The 19,971-nt window shown below is 36.2% G+C and overlaps 3 protein-coding genes across 3 annotated transcripts; all 3 read left to right on the top strand.

Annotated features, from left to right (window-relative positions):
* Positions 1–24: 24 nt before the first annotated feature.
* Positions 25–8,187, top strand: MONOS_9724 (uncharacterized protein; the record flags this gene model as incomplete). The annotated part of the gene is made up of 1 exon (XM_067880251.1): positions 25–8,187. The coding sequence occupies one exon, from the start codon at positions 25–27 to the stop codon at positions 8,185–8,187; it is 8,163 nt and encodes a 2,720-aa protein (XP_067723181.1).
* Positions 8,188–13,300: 5,113 nt separating this feature from the next.
* On the top strand, positions 13,301–14,033 carry MONOS_18661 (uncharacterized protein). Its single transcript, XM_067871701.1, has 4 exons — positions 13,301–13,417; positions 13,500–13,518; positions 13,574–13,660; positions 13,734–14,033. Exons 1-4 carry the CDS (start codon positions 13,339–13,341, stop codon positions 13,759–13,761), a joined length of 213 nt encoding a protein of 70 aa, XP_067723180.1. The 5' UTR covers positions 13,301–13,338; the 3' UTR covers positions 13,762–14,033.
* Positions 14,034–14,273: 240 nt separating this feature from the next.
* MONOS_9723 (Double-strand break repair protein MRE11) lies at positions 14,274–18,145 on the top strand (the record flags this gene model as incomplete). The annotated part of the gene is made up of 4 exons (XM_067880250.1): positions 14,274–14,417; positions 14,519–16,267; positions 16,577–16,747; positions 17,110–18,145. The coding sequence occupies 4 exons, from the start codon at positions 14,274–14,276 to the stop codon at positions 17,830–17,832; spliced, it is 2,787 nt and encodes a 928-aa protein (XP_067723179.1). The 3' UTR covers positions 17,833–18,145.
* Positions 18,146–19,971: the final 1,826 nt, after the last annotated feature.

Raw genomic sequence — 19,971 nt, 5'->3', positions numbered from 1 at the left:
AGAAAATTGATTTATCTCATCAGAATGAATCTAATGATGGTTATTGCTGCAATATTGGTGAACATTATTAATTTGCATTGCTTGTGCAACGATGCAACAAATGACAAAGTTGGAACAATTCCAGAATTAAATGTTTCTCAAATGATTCCTGCAAGTGATTGGACGACTTCAACTGAAGCTGAAAATAATTGCAATATAAAGGAAACTTATGTGCAAGCACAACATTGTGAAAAGAGTTCTGAACATGATGAATCTGAGGGATGGAAAGGAAAATGGAGAAAGAATCAAAACAACAGAATTGAATCGGCAAACACAAACACAAACAGGAATATCGTCATAATTGAAGGAGACGCATCATATATTAGCATCTACAATGGAAAGAAGGTTGAAGAAGGAATTGAAGAAAGCAAGATGAAAAGTCACATTATTCTGGATAATTCATCTTTGTTGTGCATGAATTTGGGGATGATGGCAAATGGATTAACAAGTTCATTAACCTTAAGAACTGAAAGTGTTGCGATGATTATTGGATGCAATTTTGAAGTCAGAAGCGGGATAAGTCCATTTGATTTGTGTGGGAGTCGAATATCTTTGTCAAACTTGACACTTCGATTTTGGAATTCACAGCAGACACACATACCTCCTCTTTTTTCCTCACAAATGAGTGGATCAAAAAGTCACTCAGCCAATTGTGTTTCTGCTTGCTCGTCAGGCTTTTCTTCATTCCAGATGTCTTCTCCTTCATTTCTGTCTTCTCACTTTATTGAGAGCGTTTCACTCACATATTTGATTTTCACCAACATTTCAACAGTTCCAACACACAAAGGGATTCCTTTTGATTTGGGATGTGGATGTTCCACTCTGATGAATGACTGCTCATTTTCATCAGTTTGTGATGTGTATGATGGAGGGATTGTTCCTTCTCTGAACAGTCCCTTGGCCTCTTTGACAGCCTCAAACACCTCTTTTGCCGGATGCACACGCACAGGAAATGTTGAATTCATTGGAAGCAAAGAAATTCCATCGAAGCCAGGGAGACAGAACGAAACAGAAAATGGGCAAAACACATTCATTTGGTGCGAGTGGAACGGATCGAGGACAACTGGAACAAAAAATACATACACTGATGCGGCTTCAAATGGTGGGGCAATTTTTATGAATAACTTGGTTAATGGAGGACTGTTTGTTTCTCACTGCACTTTCAACAACTGCTATGCTCATTACGATGGAGGAGGAGTTATGTGTGTAAGTCTCAAATCTGTTGAAATTGAAAACAACTTATTCAACTCTTGCACTGCTCAAACTTATTTGGGAGGAGGAATGTGTTTTGCTGCTATTTCATCAAATGTTCGGATAAGCAGTTGCGAATTCCAGAATTGTGAAGCAAATTTTTACGGTGGAGGACTTGAACTCGAAAATTTTAAAGTTTCAGGATCTGAATATATTGAAACAGAAAATGGAGGAAGTGGAAGTGCATGCGTGTTTGACTGCAGCTTCTCTTCCTGTTCTGTTTTTAATACTTGTGGTGGAGGTATGTTTTGTTGCAGAGTTCCAACGGAATTCAAAATGAGGAGCATTCAGTATATTTCTTGCTCTGCAAAATCAAATGGAGGAGGATTGAGATTGTATCCAAATGAATCAACAGCGCCAAATGATAAAATTTATTGCTATTTCCTTTTCTTCCATCAATGTGAATGTTCTTCCAATCTTCCATACGGGCATGATGTCGAATTTATTGATCATCACAATTTGTATGTGAACTCTGGAATTCCGTTCCATGAATGTTTCACAACAAACTCAAACAATCAGAGAGTGTGCTATGCATCCAATTTTTCAAGTTCAAAAAATTGGACATATCAGCACACCGAAAAGATGGGCTGGCTGAACGAATGGCAGAAGGTTCTGCTTGTAGGGGTGAATGGAGACGACTCAAATGGGCTGTGTGGAATGGATGAGTTGGTTCCTTGCAAGACTGTTGGACATGCGATGGAGACGGGCTTGGAAGAGCTGAGCTCATCGATCACGCTGTTGGAAGGGAATCACATAAGCGAAACAACAACAATTGAGATTGGGACAAAGAAGATTTCGGTCATTGGGAAAGGGAAGCAAGTGAGTGTGATCATGACGAGCTCTCTTTCTTCTCCTTCAACAACGCTGTTCAGTGTGGGGAGTGGGCAGCTGGAGATTCTTCATGTGGGAATTGATCACAACTCTGAAAGAGATTCTTCACCGAATGTGTTTGTGGTTTCTGATGGGAGCGGTTCTCTCTCATTGGAGGATGTTCTGATCTCATCAAGTGTTGTTGGGACGAATGTTATATCGTCATCTGTATTTGTGGTGGCGCTGTCACAGCTGAGGATGATTGATGTGGAGATCAAAGATATGAAAGTGAGTCAGCCTCTGTTCTCAGAGCCATCATCAGGAGAAGCTGAATCAGAAGAGAGTTTTCTGTCAAATGTGACAATTCGGAATGTGAATCTGACAGAAGGAGATGGGGTGGTTGTGGCAAAGAGTGTGAATAGAGAGGAGACATTTGTGGTGAGCAACGCAACAATAGAGGGATGTGTATGCGAGAATGGGAATGGTGGAGGAATACATATTTGTTTGCAAGGAAAGGGAGAAGTTGTTGTGAATAGAACAAGTTTGATTGATGGATGTGTTGCAATGGGTATTGAAGGAAATGGAGGGAGAGGAGGAGGATTATATGTGGTGATGGAGAGTGGGGGATCTGGGTTGACAATTGGAGAGAATGTTGAGTTTTCGAAAGAAATTCAAAATGTTGCAGAATATGGGAAGGATGTGTTTGTGAGTTGTGGAGGTGGTGTGTTTTTGGAGTCAAAAGTGAATACAAACACATTTGCATTTTTTGACACAAGAGAAATTCCATCAGATGTGTTTCAGCTGAGTGGGAGTGAAAATGGGGATGAAAGTGGAGTTATTCCACTGTTTGTGTATTTGTGCACAATGGGGACAAAAGTGCTTGTTGATGGGAGTGGAGGAAATGGAATGGATCACAATCGATGTGGATTTGAAGGGTTTGGCTGCTTGACAGTTGATTATTGTGCAAACTCGAGATTGAGTGAAAGTTCAAATGAAATGGAAGTTGTCTCTTCTTCGTCAATAAAGGATGAAATTGAATTTTTTTCATTTGGTGCGATAATTTCAGGAAGAATAGTGTCATCAGATGGAGAGAGGACGGGAGTGAATGTGAGTGATGGAGGATCAGCCACACAAGATTGGCTTGTTGGATGTTCGAGTTCACTGACAATGAGCAGACTTTCATTTGTTGTGAAAGATCAGTTGAATTCAAGGAGAAGTGCATTCATTCACTCAATATCAACACTCAGTGTGACGAACTGTTCAGTTTCATTTGAGGGTGAGGCGTTGACAGATGGAAAGATAGGATATAATGTGATAAACGTTGAGGGAGGGAATCTGATTGTTGATGGATTTTTGATGGAAAGTGGAGTGACACTGAAGATGAATGGGAAATCGCCAATATCAATGACAAGTGGAGCTCAATTGGAGATTTTGAACAGCAGAGTGAGTGGAATGGAAGTGGAAGGTGGAATTGGAGGAGGATGTTTGAATGTTGGGATGAAGGAAGGAGGAAGTTCAAAAATTGAAGAATGCAATTTGTCTTCAATATGTTCAGGTGGAAGTGGAATGAAAGGAGGAGGGATGATGATTTCAGTTGGAAGTGGAGGAAGTTTGAATATGAAAAATGTGAATTTATCTGAATGTGAAGTTCAAACAGAGGATAGAGAGGATAGAGGAAGAGGAATGGGGGGAGGGATGTTTGCTGAACTTCCTGAAGAGATTGGATCATTTGTGATGGAAGGAATGGAATTTGAGGGATGCAATGCCTGGAAAGGGAAGAATGTGTTTGTTTCGGGATGGGATCTGAGAGAGATTGTGAACAAGGAGCACTTCAAATGGGAGATGAATGAAGAGGAGTTGAAGTCATTGGATGAGTTGTGTGGATGGGAGATGAAGACAACAGGAGAGAAGGGATATGTGATTCCATTGGTTGTGTATTTGTGGAGTAATTGGAGCGGAAATGGGTTTGTTTCGAGAGAGAAAGGAGGAGACTTCAGTGGGTGTGGATATTCAGAAGCACCATGTTCATCAGTTGATCACTTGATATCACTGAGATATGGTTCACTTGGGGAAGGAGAGTCACACATCAAAATTGTTGGATCAGGATTGCTCCAGAAATCGATTTCATTTTTATCATCATTATCATTATCAATAACTCCAGTTGTGTCAATTGAGGGAGAAAATGAAGAAACAATTTTGAAAGTGAGCGAAGAAGGGGGAATGATAACATCGAATGTTGTTGTTTCATTCACTAATTTATCATTTTCTCTTCCAAATGAACTTGTTTCTCATTCATCGCTCATTCACTCAGCAACATCCTCAGCAACATCACTTTCAATCAAGAGGTGCTCATTTGTTTGTGAGGATTCAGCAAAGGAAACGAAATATTGCCTGATAAAAGCAGATGGAGGGAGTGTGGTGATTGAGGATTGCACCCTTTCTCAGTTCAATCTGGCAAAAGGGTTTGTCGAATTCACAGCAGATGTGAAGAGTGTTGATGTGATGAATGTGTCAGTTTCGAACACAACAATCTCAGGAAGTAGTCTAATATCGCTGAGTCGGGCATTCCCAACAAATGTGTTGATCAGCAAAGCAAGAGAGAACACAAAACAAATCGTGAGGGTGAACAGCTCCTCATTTGCAAACATCACATGTTTAGAGAACAGGGCATGTGTGATGAGCGTGGGATCGTTCTTGAATGGGATGGAATGTGAGATTGAAGGGTGTGTGCTGACGAAGTGCATGAGCGAGAGAAGCTTGGAAGGAGGAGGGATGAAGATGCTGATGAAGAGAGGCGAGTCGGAGATGAAAGTGAGTGGGTGCTCATTTGGGATGTGTGTGTGCTCAACAGGGAATGGAAGGGGAGGAGGGATGATGATTGATGCACTTGATCCGAATGGGGAGCACACCAACACGGAAATACCACCACTTGGGCTGAGATTGGAGAACATCCGATTCATGATGAATGATGCATTTGTGGGGAAGGATGTGTTCATCCGATGTGACTCGATTGACTTGCAGCTGAATGAAAGGCTGTTTGGATTGGACTTCAGCCAGGAGGCACTGAAGGGGAAGGACTCGATGTGTGGGAGTGACGGAGAAGGGAAAGTTGATGTTGATCTGATCCCACTGATCACATTCTATTATTCTTCACAGGTGTTTGTGTGTGTGAATGGGAGTGACAACAGGCAGTGTGGAGCACAGAACCATCCGTGTGAGAGCATTGGAAATGCTGTGCAGCACATTCAACGAAGCATGATGAATGTGCTGTGGATTGATGGAGAAGGGATGATGGGAGAGGAATGTGTGATTGGGGATGTGAGGATGGTGTCGATGGGGAGGGAGAAGGCGACAGTGCATTTTGAGGGGAAGATGGAGGAAAGAGGAGAGGAGAGGAGCATGATGGTGTTTGTGAATGAGAGTGTGGTGGAGAGGTGTTTGTTTGTGTTTGGAGAGATGTTTGAGAGCACACAGAAATATGTTGTGAAAGTGAAGGAGGGGCAGATGGTGATGAATGAATGCTCATTTGAGGGTTCGGCCAGTGGGATGGGAAAGATGCTGAAGAACACACTGGTTGGGGTGGAGGGAGGAGAGATGGAGATGGTGAGATGCACAATAAGGAACATTTGTCATTGTGGCAGATTGGTTGTTTTCTGTGGGGAATCGCTTGCTGTGATGGATGAGACAAGGATTTGGGATGTGGAATCAGAGGGAGAAATGATTGTTGTGGAAGGGGAGGCGAGAGTGAGTGTGAAAGAAGTGGGGATGGAGAACATAACAATAATGGGAGAGTGGAGTGTGATGGGGATGAGAGGGAGTGGAGATGGGAATCTGTCAAACTGCACATTCAGTGGGTGTGAGAGTGGAAGAGAAAAGGGAGGGATTGTTTTGGTGGAGAATTGTGAAGATGTGTGGATTGAGATGTGTGATGTGTGTGGAGGAGTGGACAAAGAAGATGAAGAAAGAAATTTAATGGAGATGAATGAGAAGGAGGAAAAAGAGGGAAGAGAAAGGATATGCAAGTGGAATGGATCAATGGTTGGGGTTGAGAAGAGCAGGGTTGTGATGAAGGATACGAGGATTCAGGAGAGTGGGAAAGGGGGATTGTCTGTGAGTGGAGGGAGTGTGACAATAATTGAAGGAAAGTTTGAGAACAACAATCCATTCATTGAAAAATATCCATCAGTGAGAAGAAACATCATTTGCTCAGATTCTGGAATATTGAACATAAATAGTTTGAAAGGAGGAGATGGGTTGATGCCCAATTCTTCTCTTTGGATTTTGAATGATGGATGCTCCCTTGGTGGAATTGCAGCAGAAAGGCAATCTCCTTTCTTCGTTCCCAGACTGGAAGATATTTCAGTGAATGAAAATGGCAGCAATATTGTTGTGAAATTCAAGGGATCCCTTTTTGTGCCATGCGACTTGTCATTCAGAGTTGTGTATAAAACAGGAGATGTGGAGTTGGTTGAGACATATCAGTTTGAGGAAGATGGGTTTGTTTCAGAAACAGAAGTGATTGGAAGAGTTCCATCAGAGAACATTTCATTGGCTTCAGATGAAACAGAGGTGTCAGTGATGATTCTGTTTGGAAAACAATCGGTAGAGACTTCTCCACAGATTCTGAAGAACAAAACAGAATCAAAGAATGGAAATGAAAAAGTTGTTGAAGGAAGGGAAGAAGTGAAATCTTATTGGTTGTTGATTGTGATTGTGCTTGTTGTGGTATTATTAATTGTTCTCATTGTATCAATTATATTGGCAATAAGATGGAGGAAGGCGAAGAACGAGAACAAAGATTTGAGGGAGATAGTGAATGATAACATCAGAAAGGATCCGAAGGCGTTTGAGATGGTAACGATGGAGATATCACCTGAAGAGCAGTGGAGGAGAGCTGAGAGGGAAGCAGAGAATAAGAATGAAGAGAGGATCAAAAAGAGGGTGTACGCAAAGAAGATGGCTCATTCGGAGTCATCAGAGCATCTTCTCTCTGAGAGCGGATCCACTGAATACATTCTGGGAAGAGACTCAGACAAGATTCCTGAATGGGCATTGGAGAAAGATGAGGAAGAAGAAATAAGGAAAAGAACTCCTTCACCATCTATCTCATCCACTTCAACAACAGATACGACTGATTCTGATTCCACATTTGTTCGGAGAGAGGATCTGTGTCCCACAACCTCATCAATGTCAAACTTGGTGGATGCAATTGCATGCTCATCTCCACATGAGAAGCTGATTGTGGATTTGAGGGATTCGCTGTTCATGCTGCTTCATGGGCTGAATAAGACAAAAGAGATGGCGATTGGCACATTGAAAGAAAGAGAACAAACAGCTGCCCAGATCCTATTCTGGGTAGCGAATGGAGCTCTTCATTCCTTTGATGAAATGGAATACCCTCTTTCATCTTTCGAGAATCTGAATCCTCACATTGTTCTCTTCTCGGAGCACATGGTTATCTGCATTGCACTCCACTCAGACTGCTCATCAGACTCAGACACTTCCTCCAGCTCTTCATTGACCATTGTTTCTTCTTCCTCCAATATCTCACTGATGAGCGAGAGATTCACTGACTCACCTCCTCCTTCATCAGCATTTGAGGAGGATGATGATTTAAAAAAAGAGTGCCTGAGGTGGAAGGCACCTGAATTACTGATCAACAAGAAGATGGGAGCAACAAAGGAGTCAGTTGTGTTTTCGATCGGGATGATGTTGTGGGAGTGCTTGACTCTGGATATCCCGTTTGGAGAATATGATGCCGAGACAGCTGGACAGAAGATAGAAAATGGAGAGAGGTCAAGCATTCAGATGATAAGCTCATCAGCATATCATGACATTATAAAAGGATGCTTTTCAGAGCAAGAAACAGCACGACCAACAGTGGTCACACTGAAGAGGGAGTTTATCCAGAGGTTTCCAGCTGGAGCCGTTGTTCTCACAATATCTGATGCAATCGATTTAAATGATGATTCGCAAGAAGGGGAAGGAGGAAGTGGAAGCATTTCGATATTATTTGTTGAGAAACCAACAGTAATTGAAAGAGCATCAGATGTTAATGATTATCAGCAGACAGATAATTTGCTATGAAAGAGGAACTGCTTTGCATTGTTTCTTTTCTTTTCTTTTCTTTTCTTTTCTTTCTTTTCTTTCTTTTCTTTCTTTCTTTTTCTTTTTCTTTTTCTTTTTCAATTTCAAAATAATTGCAATTCAGAAAATTTTAGTAATGGGCTGTATTTTTCTCCATTTCTGTTTTTGAGGAATGCATTGATACAACCTTTTTGAATTTTTGGTTTCATCTTTTATTATTAATGAGTTTATGAAAAGTTTTTATGATTTCAAAATTTCAAAAATCAAGATGTTACAAATAATCATCTATGTTTATGAAACTGGGCTTCTATTTTGAAAGAAATAAGAAGAAAGAAACTCTTTTTTAACTTTATACGCCAAAAGTTATTCATATGGGTAATTCTTTTTGAAAAGTCGCAAATGCTAAATTTTCAAATGACTCTAAAATTTCATATTTTGCTCAAATTTCTGTTTCCGCTCATGAACTTTCTTACCAATTCATGAAATAACATTATCAAAAAAAATAGATTCCATTATAGTGAAGTTTGGTGAATGTTAACAAAAATATGAGTTAAATAAAAAATTTTTGATTTATTTGAAAATTGAACATTTGCGACTTTTCAAAAATTATTACGCATATTTGAAATGATAAAAAATTTTTTTTCGGATTGTTTTTTTTTTTTTTTTTTTTTTTTTTTTTTTTTTTTTTTTTTTTTTGTTTGTTTGTTTGTTTGTTTGACATGAAATGTCAGTTGAGGAATATTTTTGTCACAATTTGTCATCGACCGTCACTGACAAAAAAGGAAAAGATAGATATTTCAGATTAAATAAAAAAATTTTTTTCCTTAAATCTTTATGAAGTTTTATAAAGTTTTCGGAATCATTCGTATTATTTTGTTTAATTTTATTCTATTCAATTTAATTCAATTTAATTCAATTTCATTTCTTTTATTCTTTTCTTTTCTTTTTCTTTTCTTTTCTTCTCTTCTCATTTTTTCTGTGACAGAGAAATGTTTTTTTAAACTTGTCACGTCACAGAGGTATAATTATAACAGTTACTCACCGTTCATGTTAATTGTTAAATGTTGCCAACGATAATTCTTTAATTATTATGGTTGTTTCAGTTATTCAAATTTGACTATCTTTTTATTGGAAATGCCTTTCGTTATTTCAACTTTTATAACATCTTCATTTGAAACAGTTTTAACAGGATTTATTCCAAAATTAGACCTCCACTTCATTTCATCATTCTTGTCTCGAAACCCTTCAAAAACAAAAGTTTCATTAATTCGTTCCTTCTTCAACGCTTGCAAAATTAGTTTAGTTAAAATACCTTCAAACGTGCGAATTGCAAAGGCACTCAACTGCACACCGAGCCTTGTCTGCCAGGAAAGCACCGGATAAATAAGGAAAAAGGTTATTGAGAAAAAAAACATGTTGATGACTCGAAAGCAAGAAAAATGAGTCATGGAAATACTGAAAAATTAGAGAGATAAAAGAAAGCAAATCACACCGAAAACGCTGAGAGCCGTTGTTGCGAAAGTTTGCGTTAAAACGCCTTTTAACAATTTTTATTCTTCATTCATAAAAAGGAATAGCGAAAAAATAGATGATCGTTCCTTCAAGCGTGAGAGACGAAAAAAGAATGAAAATTTAGGAACAAAGTATTATTCCCTGGAAAAATCATTTGACTCAATGTGTGAATGGAAAATATTCTTCAATGATCTTTTGTGCTGATGAATCAGGTTATCATGCCCATGAAGATACAAGAAAGGTGAACTTAATAGTTAGAACAAATGAAAATCGTGAAATGGGTCACACGCCTGTGGACAGAGGAGAAAAAAGAATATCATTGCTCCACTGCATTTCACTAGATGGAACTTTTGTTACTCCTTGTTTTCTGGTGCAAAAACCGTTCAACACAAGATCCCTTCAATCTCTTGGCTATCAAACTTGAATTCATGGTTGTGTGGAAATCGGAAATTCATCTTATTTAACTACTGAGTTGTTTGAAAAATGGATTGAGAAAGTTTTCATTCCTCATTTCTACATCAAAAGAATGATATTGCCAGATAAACATACACAAGCAGTGCAGTTGCTTGATGGGTGTCGAATACACCTGTCGGACAACATATTGACTCGTCTTGCTAAAGAAAATATTTTGCTTTTGGTTTTTCCTCCGAATACCACACATTTGCTGCAGTCATTGGATTTGTCAATTTTCTCTCTCTGGAAGCTTCAAATTCAACAGGTTCGATCGGGTTCAACACACGACAGCGTGGAACAACTTTTGTGGGTTGCAGTGAATGCCATTCAACAAGTTTCTTCATCGATCAACGTTTTTTCTGCATTCAAAGAAAGTGGACTTGTGGATGATTATCATAAAGCTCCTTCAACAGCTCTGATCTTTTAAGAAAGCTTCAAAAATGTGATCGAAATTGTGAAATTGGACAATAAATCATAACCGCTTTCATGTACAAGAAAAACAAGACAAACAAAGGGATGGGTATGGGGAATAATGAACATCGATAAAATGCCAGTTTATTTTGGACTTCCGCAATTAACAACACTTGGTGAACAATTAATATGTGAAAGAGTTTTTTTCATTCATTTTTCATGGAGCATTTCAAAAAAAACTGATTAAATAAACAAAATATTCATCAAATCCTTGTTTTTCTTAATTTCAATAATACAAAAAGAATTAACAATTAACAAGAACAGTGAATATCTGAACTCAAAAACACCTTTTCCAAAATAAATAAAAATTAGAATAGAAATAATTTCTATCGTTTCTCATATTTCATATTTCTTCAAATCTTTCATCATTCAAAAAAACAAAAATTTTCTTCAATCAAGCAAGCGCACAATTTAATTTCTCTGCAAACCATATGTTCTCATTGCTAAAAACGAACAACCTCATTTGCCTCTTCTTCATTCACAATCTCTTGCTCTTCTCTTTCCGTTCTGCATTGGCCTTGTTTCCATCTCTTTCTTCTTCTTCTCATGCACCTCATCTTTTCACTTTCTTTTCAATTTTCCTCTTTTTCTTCGCTCTCTTCCTTGAGCTTCAATTATGTTATCCTATCTTTCTATACAAAGCCTTCCAATACAGAATCTCTCCAAATCCATTACTTTTCTAAGAAAATTGTGTGTATTTCATTTAAAAAATGATGTTACTTCAAAATATCTCGTGCCAAAATATCTAAAAAGATGATGGAAAATTGTGAAAACCATTTGAATAGAATTTACGAATTAATGATTAATACCTCGTAATGAATGTCACGTGGTTGATACCCAAGTGATGTTCAAAATATTACTTTTCAATGTTAAAAAGCAATAAATGAATTTTCGACAAATCTGATAAAGTTGCAATGGAAATAGAAACATATTCAAAGAAGAATGCAATTCGGAATGGAATTGAACATGGATTTCAAAAACTGACAAAATCAATGAAATCTTTTTGGCTTCACTTGGAAAGGCAAATATGACAAACAGGCTATTGAAGAAAATGCTGGCTAAAAAATAATGGAACTCAAAGGCACATTCTGCTGTTGCGCACAGTGTTTGTGGTGTTTTGTCAAAGGAATCAACATCTGCTTCGCTGTTGACGGGAGTATTGCTCTGACTGTTCAAAAAAGGGGAATGCTGACGGACTCTTCTTTTTTGTGCTGCCTTTCTTCAGAATTTATTGTTTGATCTGGCTGTTGAACCGCACTGGCAAAATGAGGATTTGACAATGCTCCTTCAGTTGAATCGGCCTTAACTTTCAATTCTTTTGTTTCTGCATCTTCATCGCAAAAAGGAGAAGAGTAGTTCTGGTCTTTTCTTTTTCGATGCTGAATTAACAATAAAGTTTTATTTGGATTTTACAGTTATCAGAACATTTTTAATGGTTTCGGATAATTTTTATTTATGATAAACATATGGGTGATTCTTTTTGAAAAGTCACAAATGTTTAATTTTCAAATATATCAAAAATTTCATATTTTGCTCAAATTTCTGCTTTCACTCACAAATTTCCTCAAGAATGTTTTAATTTGCATTTTCAAGAAATAGATTCCTTTAAAGTTAAGCTTGATATTTGTTAGCAAAATATTTAGCAAAATATGAAATTTAATATTTATTTGTAAATTAAACATTTGTGACTTTTCAAAAAGAATCACCCATTGAAAAAAACTCGGAGAAACTCAAAATTCTATTTCTCCGAGAATTAAATAATAATTTTCTGTGAGCACAAAAGGAGCTGTTTTGAAGTTCTCGTTTATCAATTGAGTTTGTATTGATATGATATAATTTGAGGAAAATTGTCAGAATTTTTCTTCTTGCAGATATTGTGAAATCGTCATGTCCGGTGTTTTGTGCGATAACTGTATGGGGGAAAATATAGACTTTCAAGCTTTTTTCGCACAAAACACAAAAATTTATTTCCTTCATAACTCTATAATATTTAAAAAGATTTCTTAAAATATTGGATTTTTATATCCGCAAACAAACAACCAAAATTCGATCACAAAATGTTTTGAACCCTCATACGTTTTATAAAAAAAAAGGACCAATCACATTTTAATATTTTGATCACAAAAAGTTCATTCATTGCACATTGTTTTTTAATGAAAATGCTTGAGGTATTATATTTCACGTTACGTGTTAATTGAAAAACAATTTCAAACAAACAGAATCTTTTAAAAAAGAGTTATTTTTTTTCTGTATTTCCCCAATGCTTCTTGTTTTATACGTTCTTATGTGAAATTTTCGAACTTTTTTTTGTTTTTTTCTTTGATTAAGTTGAAAATGCTATGTTTTTGATGATTTGAAAACCTTTAAGAAGTTTTAAATCATCAACAACAGAAACATATCCAAAATCCTTGCCTGAAATAATTATGAAAAATGTTTCTTTGTGAAATTCATTAATCTGATTTTTATTATTTTTTTTTTTTATTTTATTCACTTGAATATAATTATAATATTCTCATTTGATATTCACTCAATTTTTGAATTTGCTTTATAAAGATTTAGAGAATTTCAAAAAAAGAAAAATGCACATGACTGCATTTATATATTGTTTATTGGATAATGAAAATAGAAATGAAAGTGATTACGAACAAATGTTTTTCGGGAATTGAATGAAAAACCATAATTTCAACAAAGAAGTTACAACATTTTCAAAATTTGATGGATACAATATTTTTAATTTTAGGATTAATTTTGTCCATTATTTTCCCTCCAGCAGCTTTGCTGTGCTTCCATTTTAGTTTGTTTTTCCTTTCAATTTCAATTTGATTTGTGTTATTTTTGACCATATTTATTATGAACAATGCTCTGTTTTATTCAAGTTCCCCAGATGAAAGTTGGGTTTGAATTTCACGATTTCATTTCGAAGTTGTTTATGAACTTTCTATTTAAATAGGTACAATTTCGTCATCCACTTTGTTGTGAACATTATTCTTTGCATTCTGTTTTATTTGCCGGGGATAATCCATGCACTGTTGATCATGTTTGAATATTTATTCAATTATTTTAATTACCTTTTTCTTTATGAATTTAAATGGCTTGAACAATGTATTTAGGTTTGGCATAGCTCAAAAGTTCTGCTAAGCTCATGAAGCATTTTTCGATTTCCTTTTATTCAAAATAAAGGTAACAACAGCTATCTTTTACATGTATCTTCATCTGAAAGACGAAACACTATTTAAAATCGTGAAAGTTGGAATATTTATTTGTCAACTTCTTGTATTCAAGCCTTGTGAATATATTTTTTCCAGGGCATTTTTTCATTACACAAATTTTGACATGTATTTGCTTATATAATTACTTTTGTTTTTAAGATTTTATCCTTGAAATAGAGGGAATATGCATGATTTAGTTCTCTTTTCTGAAAATAAATTACAATTTGCGATTCAACGAAATATCAAAGTGCATTGAGTTGTTATTTAAAATAATTCACAACTAGTGCGTTAATGAGATATATGAACAAAGATGTGAGTTGATAAACAGAAAAAGTGAATTGATCTGAGGCTTAACAAAATAATTTTGTTCATTATATCATTGATTTTGGAGTAAAAAAGTGACAATTTTCGACCATTTTCCTTCCCTTTATAGCAACATAAATGGAGGAGTTTTCACAATTAGACACCTTAAAAATAATGATTGCATCAGACAATCATCTTGGATTAAATGAAAGTGATCCCATTCGAGCTGATGATTCATTTGAAGCATTTGAGCAAATTCTTATCATGGCTAAAGAGCATGATGTGTGAAAATTATATTACATTTTTCTTGTTTTCAGCTTATTTCTGTGATTATTTGCATTTCAAAACTTAACTATCATTAAAATTCTTTGAAACCTTATAAGGTCGATTTTGTGTTGTTGGGTGGGGACCTTTTCCACGACAATAAGCCCTCAAGGCGTACATTGAACAGAACAATGGAAATACTACGAAAATATACACTTGGAGAGAAACCTGTTCGATTTCGTATTTTAGGAAGTCATGAGCCACTTTTTCGTGGATCTTTGGAGGGCGCGAATTATGAAGATCCAAACATTAATGTGGAATTACCAATATTTTCAATACACGGTAATCACGACGATCCAACTGGAGAAGGTCTTTTGAGCGCAATGGATCTTCTTGCAACTTGCAGACTTGTCAATTATTTTGGTCGGTGCGAAGCAATTGACTCACTTGAAATAGCGCCGATCCTAATTGAGAAAGGCAGGACTCGATTGGCTCTGTACGGAATTGGGCATATTCGCGACGAGAGGCTGTTCAGGCTGTTTCGAGACGATAAGGTGACTTGGTATCGCCCAGATTCAGGTGAAGAAGAAGCAAAGCCCGACAAAAGCAGAGAAATGGAAGTAGAAGCCGAAGCAAAAGAAGGAGAAGGAGGCAGCCACAGAGGAAACGAAGGCAAAAACAAGGAAGAAGACGAAATTGAAGATAACGATGAATGCGCTGATGCTGTCAAAAGAGATTTTTCCTACCCAAGCAAGTCCTCCTCTACTTCTCCGTCTCTTGCCTCAGCGCCTGCCCTGTGCCCTTGGTTTAACCTGTGTGTGGTGCATCAGAACCGTTATGCTCGCCAGCTGAAGAACATGCTGCCAGAGTCTTTTCTCCCTTTTTTTCTCAACTTTGTCGTGTGGGGCCACGAGCACGAGTGCAAGATCCACCCGCAGGTGAACACGGAGAGAGGGTTTGAGGTTGTGCAGCCGGGTTCGAGTGTGGTGACGATGATGCAGAGCGGGGAGACAGCGCAAAAGAAGGTGGGCATCCTGCACATCAACGGGAGGCACCGGAAGTGGGAGGTACTGAAGATCCCGCACTCGCGGCCGTTTGTAATGGGCACTGTGGATGTGAGTGAGTGTGCGACGCAGGAGGCGATTCTGGACGCGATTGAGAGGGAAATTGCGCGCTGTGTGGAGGAAGGGAATGAAATGCAGAGGAGGGAGATGCGGGCGGAACGAGAGAAAGAGAAGGAGAGGAGGAGAAAGAGGAGAAGCAGCGGAGGAAGAGATGTGGTGAAGTTGGAAGCAGGCGCGCTGAGTATGGATGGAATTGAGAACAGCAAGCTGATGACTGATGATGCAATGGATGAAGATGTGGAGAGCGTTACACCTTCTCCCTTGGCAGCATCCTCCGATTCTCCTTCTCTTTCTTCTTCTGCTTCATCCTCTTTTGCCACTCCTTTGCTTCTCCCCATTGTGCGTGTGGACGTTCTGCACAGCAAGACGCAGAAGGTGTCAAATTATCACCAAGTGATGCGTTTATTCGCGAAATCCACGGCAAATCCGGCTGACCTCCTCATCTTCCACGCGAAGAGAGAAGGGAGAGTGAAGAGTTATTTGGATTATCTGAATGGAACGTGGATGGAGGAAGATATGAAAGTGAAAGGGATGGGAGAATTTGGAGAATTAGGAGAGTTTGGGGGAGAAAGAGAAGAATGGATGGATGATGAGGATATGAAGAGGCAGATGAAGATGATGGCTGAGGGTGGGACAGACGAGGAGAGGAGGAGGGAGTATGAAGAGCAGATGGATGAGTACGAGAGGAAGAGGAAGATGATGGAGGAGCAGGTGAAGGTGGAGGATTTAATAGGGCAGTATTTGGTGTGTTGTGGTTGAGAGAAAGAATTTGTAATTAAATGAAAAATTAATTTATTTATTATTATTTTAGAAAAATTATTTATCTTATTTGAAATGAATGTTATTTTTTTCTTTTTTAACTATAATTGTGATTATTGTGATATTCTGTTCTGTTTTATTCTGTTTTATTAATTAATTAATTAATTAATTTTATTTTTATTTATTTATTTATTTATTTATTTAAAAAAAATTTTTTTTTATTAATTCACTCCAATTTCTAATCTCTCTAATCTCTCTAATCTCTCTAATCTCTCTATTTTTTTCCCCTCTCAGCCCGAACTTGAGCTTCTCCAACCAGCTCTTCTGATCCAATCCCTCACTTCATTTGTGGACAAAGACGAGAAATCTGCCATCGACACAGCAGTTGGCACGATGCTGAAGGCAACGCAACGGCTGCTGACGCCCATGTGCAAGAATGTGGATGCCCCGTTTAGCATTGATCAGGTTAGTAATATATTAATGAATGAATGAATGAATGAATGGATGGATGGATGAATGAATGAATGGATGGATGGATGGATGGACTAACGAATGAAAGAATTTATTAATATATTTGTTTATTGATTTATTTGTTATTATTGCAATACATTACGATGTGAATCGAACTAATTTATTATGATTTATGAAAAATAATAATTACCATATTTTTTTTTTAATAATTTAACTTGACATTTAACCATTTTGAAATTTAATAATTAATTCCTTTTTTGTTATTAATAATTTATTTATTTATTTATTTATTTATTTTATTAATTAATTATTGTTATTGTAATAATAATTATTATTATTGAAATAAAAACCCCCAGATTCCAGCTATGATCCGCTCTGAGCATCGCAAAGAGCTTATCACCATGCCTCTTCTCAGCGAAGACTCAAAAGACTCAAAAGAAGCCAAAGAAATTAATCAACAGCTTCATCCTCCTATCTCAAAATTGCCTCCTCTTCCTTCTTCTAATAGGCTGGGGTTAGCAAATCTGATGAGCGGGGGAATAAATTCATCATCATCATCATCTTCTTCTTCCTCTTCTTCCTCTTCTTCATTATTTTCATCTTCTTCTCTTGCTCAATTTGAGAAGGACGATGCATTGAGAGAACTAGGTCATTATTTAGACGATGAAGAAGAATCCATATTCGGAGGAGAAAACGAACCTGTTCATAATTCGAGAAGCAAAAGAAGTGGAAGTGGAAGTGGAAGTGGAAGAGGAAGAGGAGGAAGAGGTGGAGGAGGAAGAAAAGGAAGTGGAGGAGGAAGTTATGGAAGCTATAGAAGCGTCACGGGGCGAGGAGAAGGAGAAGAAGAGGAGGAGGAAGGAGAAGGAGAAGGAGGAGAAGAGAGTGAAGGAGAAGGAGAAGATGAAAGTGGAGAGGAAAAGATTGGAAGAGGGAAAAGTGGAAGAGGAAGGGGAAGAGGAGGAAGAGGAGGAGGTGGCGGAGGAAGGGGAAGAGGAAAAGCGAAATCAAGAATTGCGTCGAGAACGGGGTCGCTTAATCTGCAGTATGGAAGCCAGGAAGAGGAGGAGTATGAGTAGGAAAGAAGAAGAAGAAGAAGAAAGGAGGAGGAAGAAAGGAAGGAAAGAAGGAAAGAAGGAAGGAAATGGGGAGAATAGAAAGAAGGTGAACAAAAGAAAGAGAAGAAAAGAAGAGGTGTATTTGATTGAACGAGCAATTCATGTCGTATTTTAAACTCTCTCACTTCATTTGATTCTGATTATGATATCTTTCCCTTCAGATTATCAAATTTGTTTTTTTTGTTGAATTTTTTCTTTGTTTGTTCTGCAATTCACTTTCATTTTGAAATGAATAACATTTCACACAGAATATATCTTATGAAATTGTTGATAATTTTAGAGAGAAATAATTCATAAAGGTAAGTGTTGAACAAAAAAGGAAAAGTTATTGAAAAAAAAAAACCTCACGACATATATGAATATTCTTCAAAAAGTTCCAAATGCTGAGCGATATTCTTGAATTAATAAAAAAAAGATGCAATAATTTGTTTTTAACATTTTCACCACATCTTATTAAAAATGTGACGTAATTTTACGTTTTATGAATTTTGTTCCACACAGTTCTTTCAAAGATTTTTTTCGATTTATTATTTTTTATATTTAATATTGCACGATAATGTCAGAATAATAATCAAACGATTGCTGAAAAAGTTTGGAACAAATCTTTGAATTTTTCAAAAATGAACAAATTCTGTCCCAAATCTTTCATTCTCAAATGGAATAATTATGAAAAGATCATGCAGAACAAAATGCATAAATCAAAAAAAAAAAGTCTTATATAAATACCGAATTAATACATTTTTTGGAACGTTTTTTTTTTTTTTTTTTTTTTTTTTTTTTTTTTTTTTATTTGAGTGACTTTTTGAGAATTTTTAAATTAGATAAAAATTTCATTTTTCAATCAAATTTTTGTTCTCACTCACCAAGCTTAACTTGAATATAAATAATAACTTTTTTAACAATTTGTTTTCATGAAAGTCAAATATGGTTAATTCGAATGGAGATATGATCGAAATATGCATATTTTATTTTATTTGCTAATTTTTCAAAAGTCACTTTTCAAAAAAAAAAATTAGCCATATTTGAAATATATGAGATTTTTCGTTTGTGCTTTTTTCGTTGAAAGACATATTTTGAAATCCTTCAGTTTTATTCATCTTCAATTTTGTGCGCAATTTCATTTTCATTCGCTTTTAAAAAGATAAACGAATATTTGATCGGAATTGAAGATTTTTATTTTTGTTATTGGAACAAATGAGCCAGGTTGTGATTTCATTTGAAATTGTCTTGTTTCATGCTTTCTATCAAGATTCTTGTGCTGTGTTTTATTTGTGTGATTAAACATTTCTTTTATTTGTATGTTTTCAACTCCAATTTTTTGTCAATTATTATTTTTATATGTTTAGGAAGATTGTTATTTATGAAGTTGTTTGTTTCTCTGCTTCCACTTCAACTTCAAAGTAATATACTAATTTCATTATTCTTTTTTGATAATTTCTATTGATGTTTGATTGCAAGCATTATTGTTGCTCACTATTGAAAAAGTCAATTCACATTTGGTTTGTTTTCTTTCGTGTTGAATTTGCATTTCTTGTTCTTTTTGATTTCAATTTACAATTAATTTACAAAAAAATTATTTTCAAGATTTCCAAAATTTTTAAATAGGTTAGAAAGCAAATGATTTGAAAGATTTCCCTTCAAGTCCCACACATGTGAACAACTAATTTCAAAATCAAATAAAACAAGTCAATGAAAAGAAATTTTATTGTGAAATAAGGAAAAATAAAAACAAAAATTGTCAATATTTCATCGTCAATGGAAGGAAAACAAAAGACAATACTCATATGCAAGAACGAATAACAGTTTTCATCTTTGAAGAAAAAGACAATAAAATCTTTATCCTTTTCCTTTTCTTTCTTTTCTGCAATTTATCTTCAATCTTTTTTTAATTCATTCATTGTCTTGAGAGCTCGTTGATGAGGATAACTTGCAGAAAGCATCTCATCACCTCTGACAAAATGAGAGGTCATATCATATTTCAGTGGCAATCACATTTATCCATCCAAAACATATTCATTCAATACACTTTTCAAAAGAAATTCCTCTGTTTTAAACGCACTTGTTCAAATCGCCCTGTAAAGGTCACTAGCATATTCAAGG

The sequence above is a fragment of the Monocercomonoides exilis genome (assembly GCF_001643675.1).
Source record: "Monocercomonoides exilis strain PA203 chromosome Unknown scaffold38-1042076, whole genome shotgun sequence".
Lineage (NCBI taxonomy): Eukaryota > Preaxostyla > Oxymonadida > Polymastigidae > Monocercomonoides > Monocercomonoides exilis.
The sequence above is the reverse complement of the archived record's forward strand: the minus strand, read 5'-3'. Positions and strand labels throughout refer to the sequence as shown.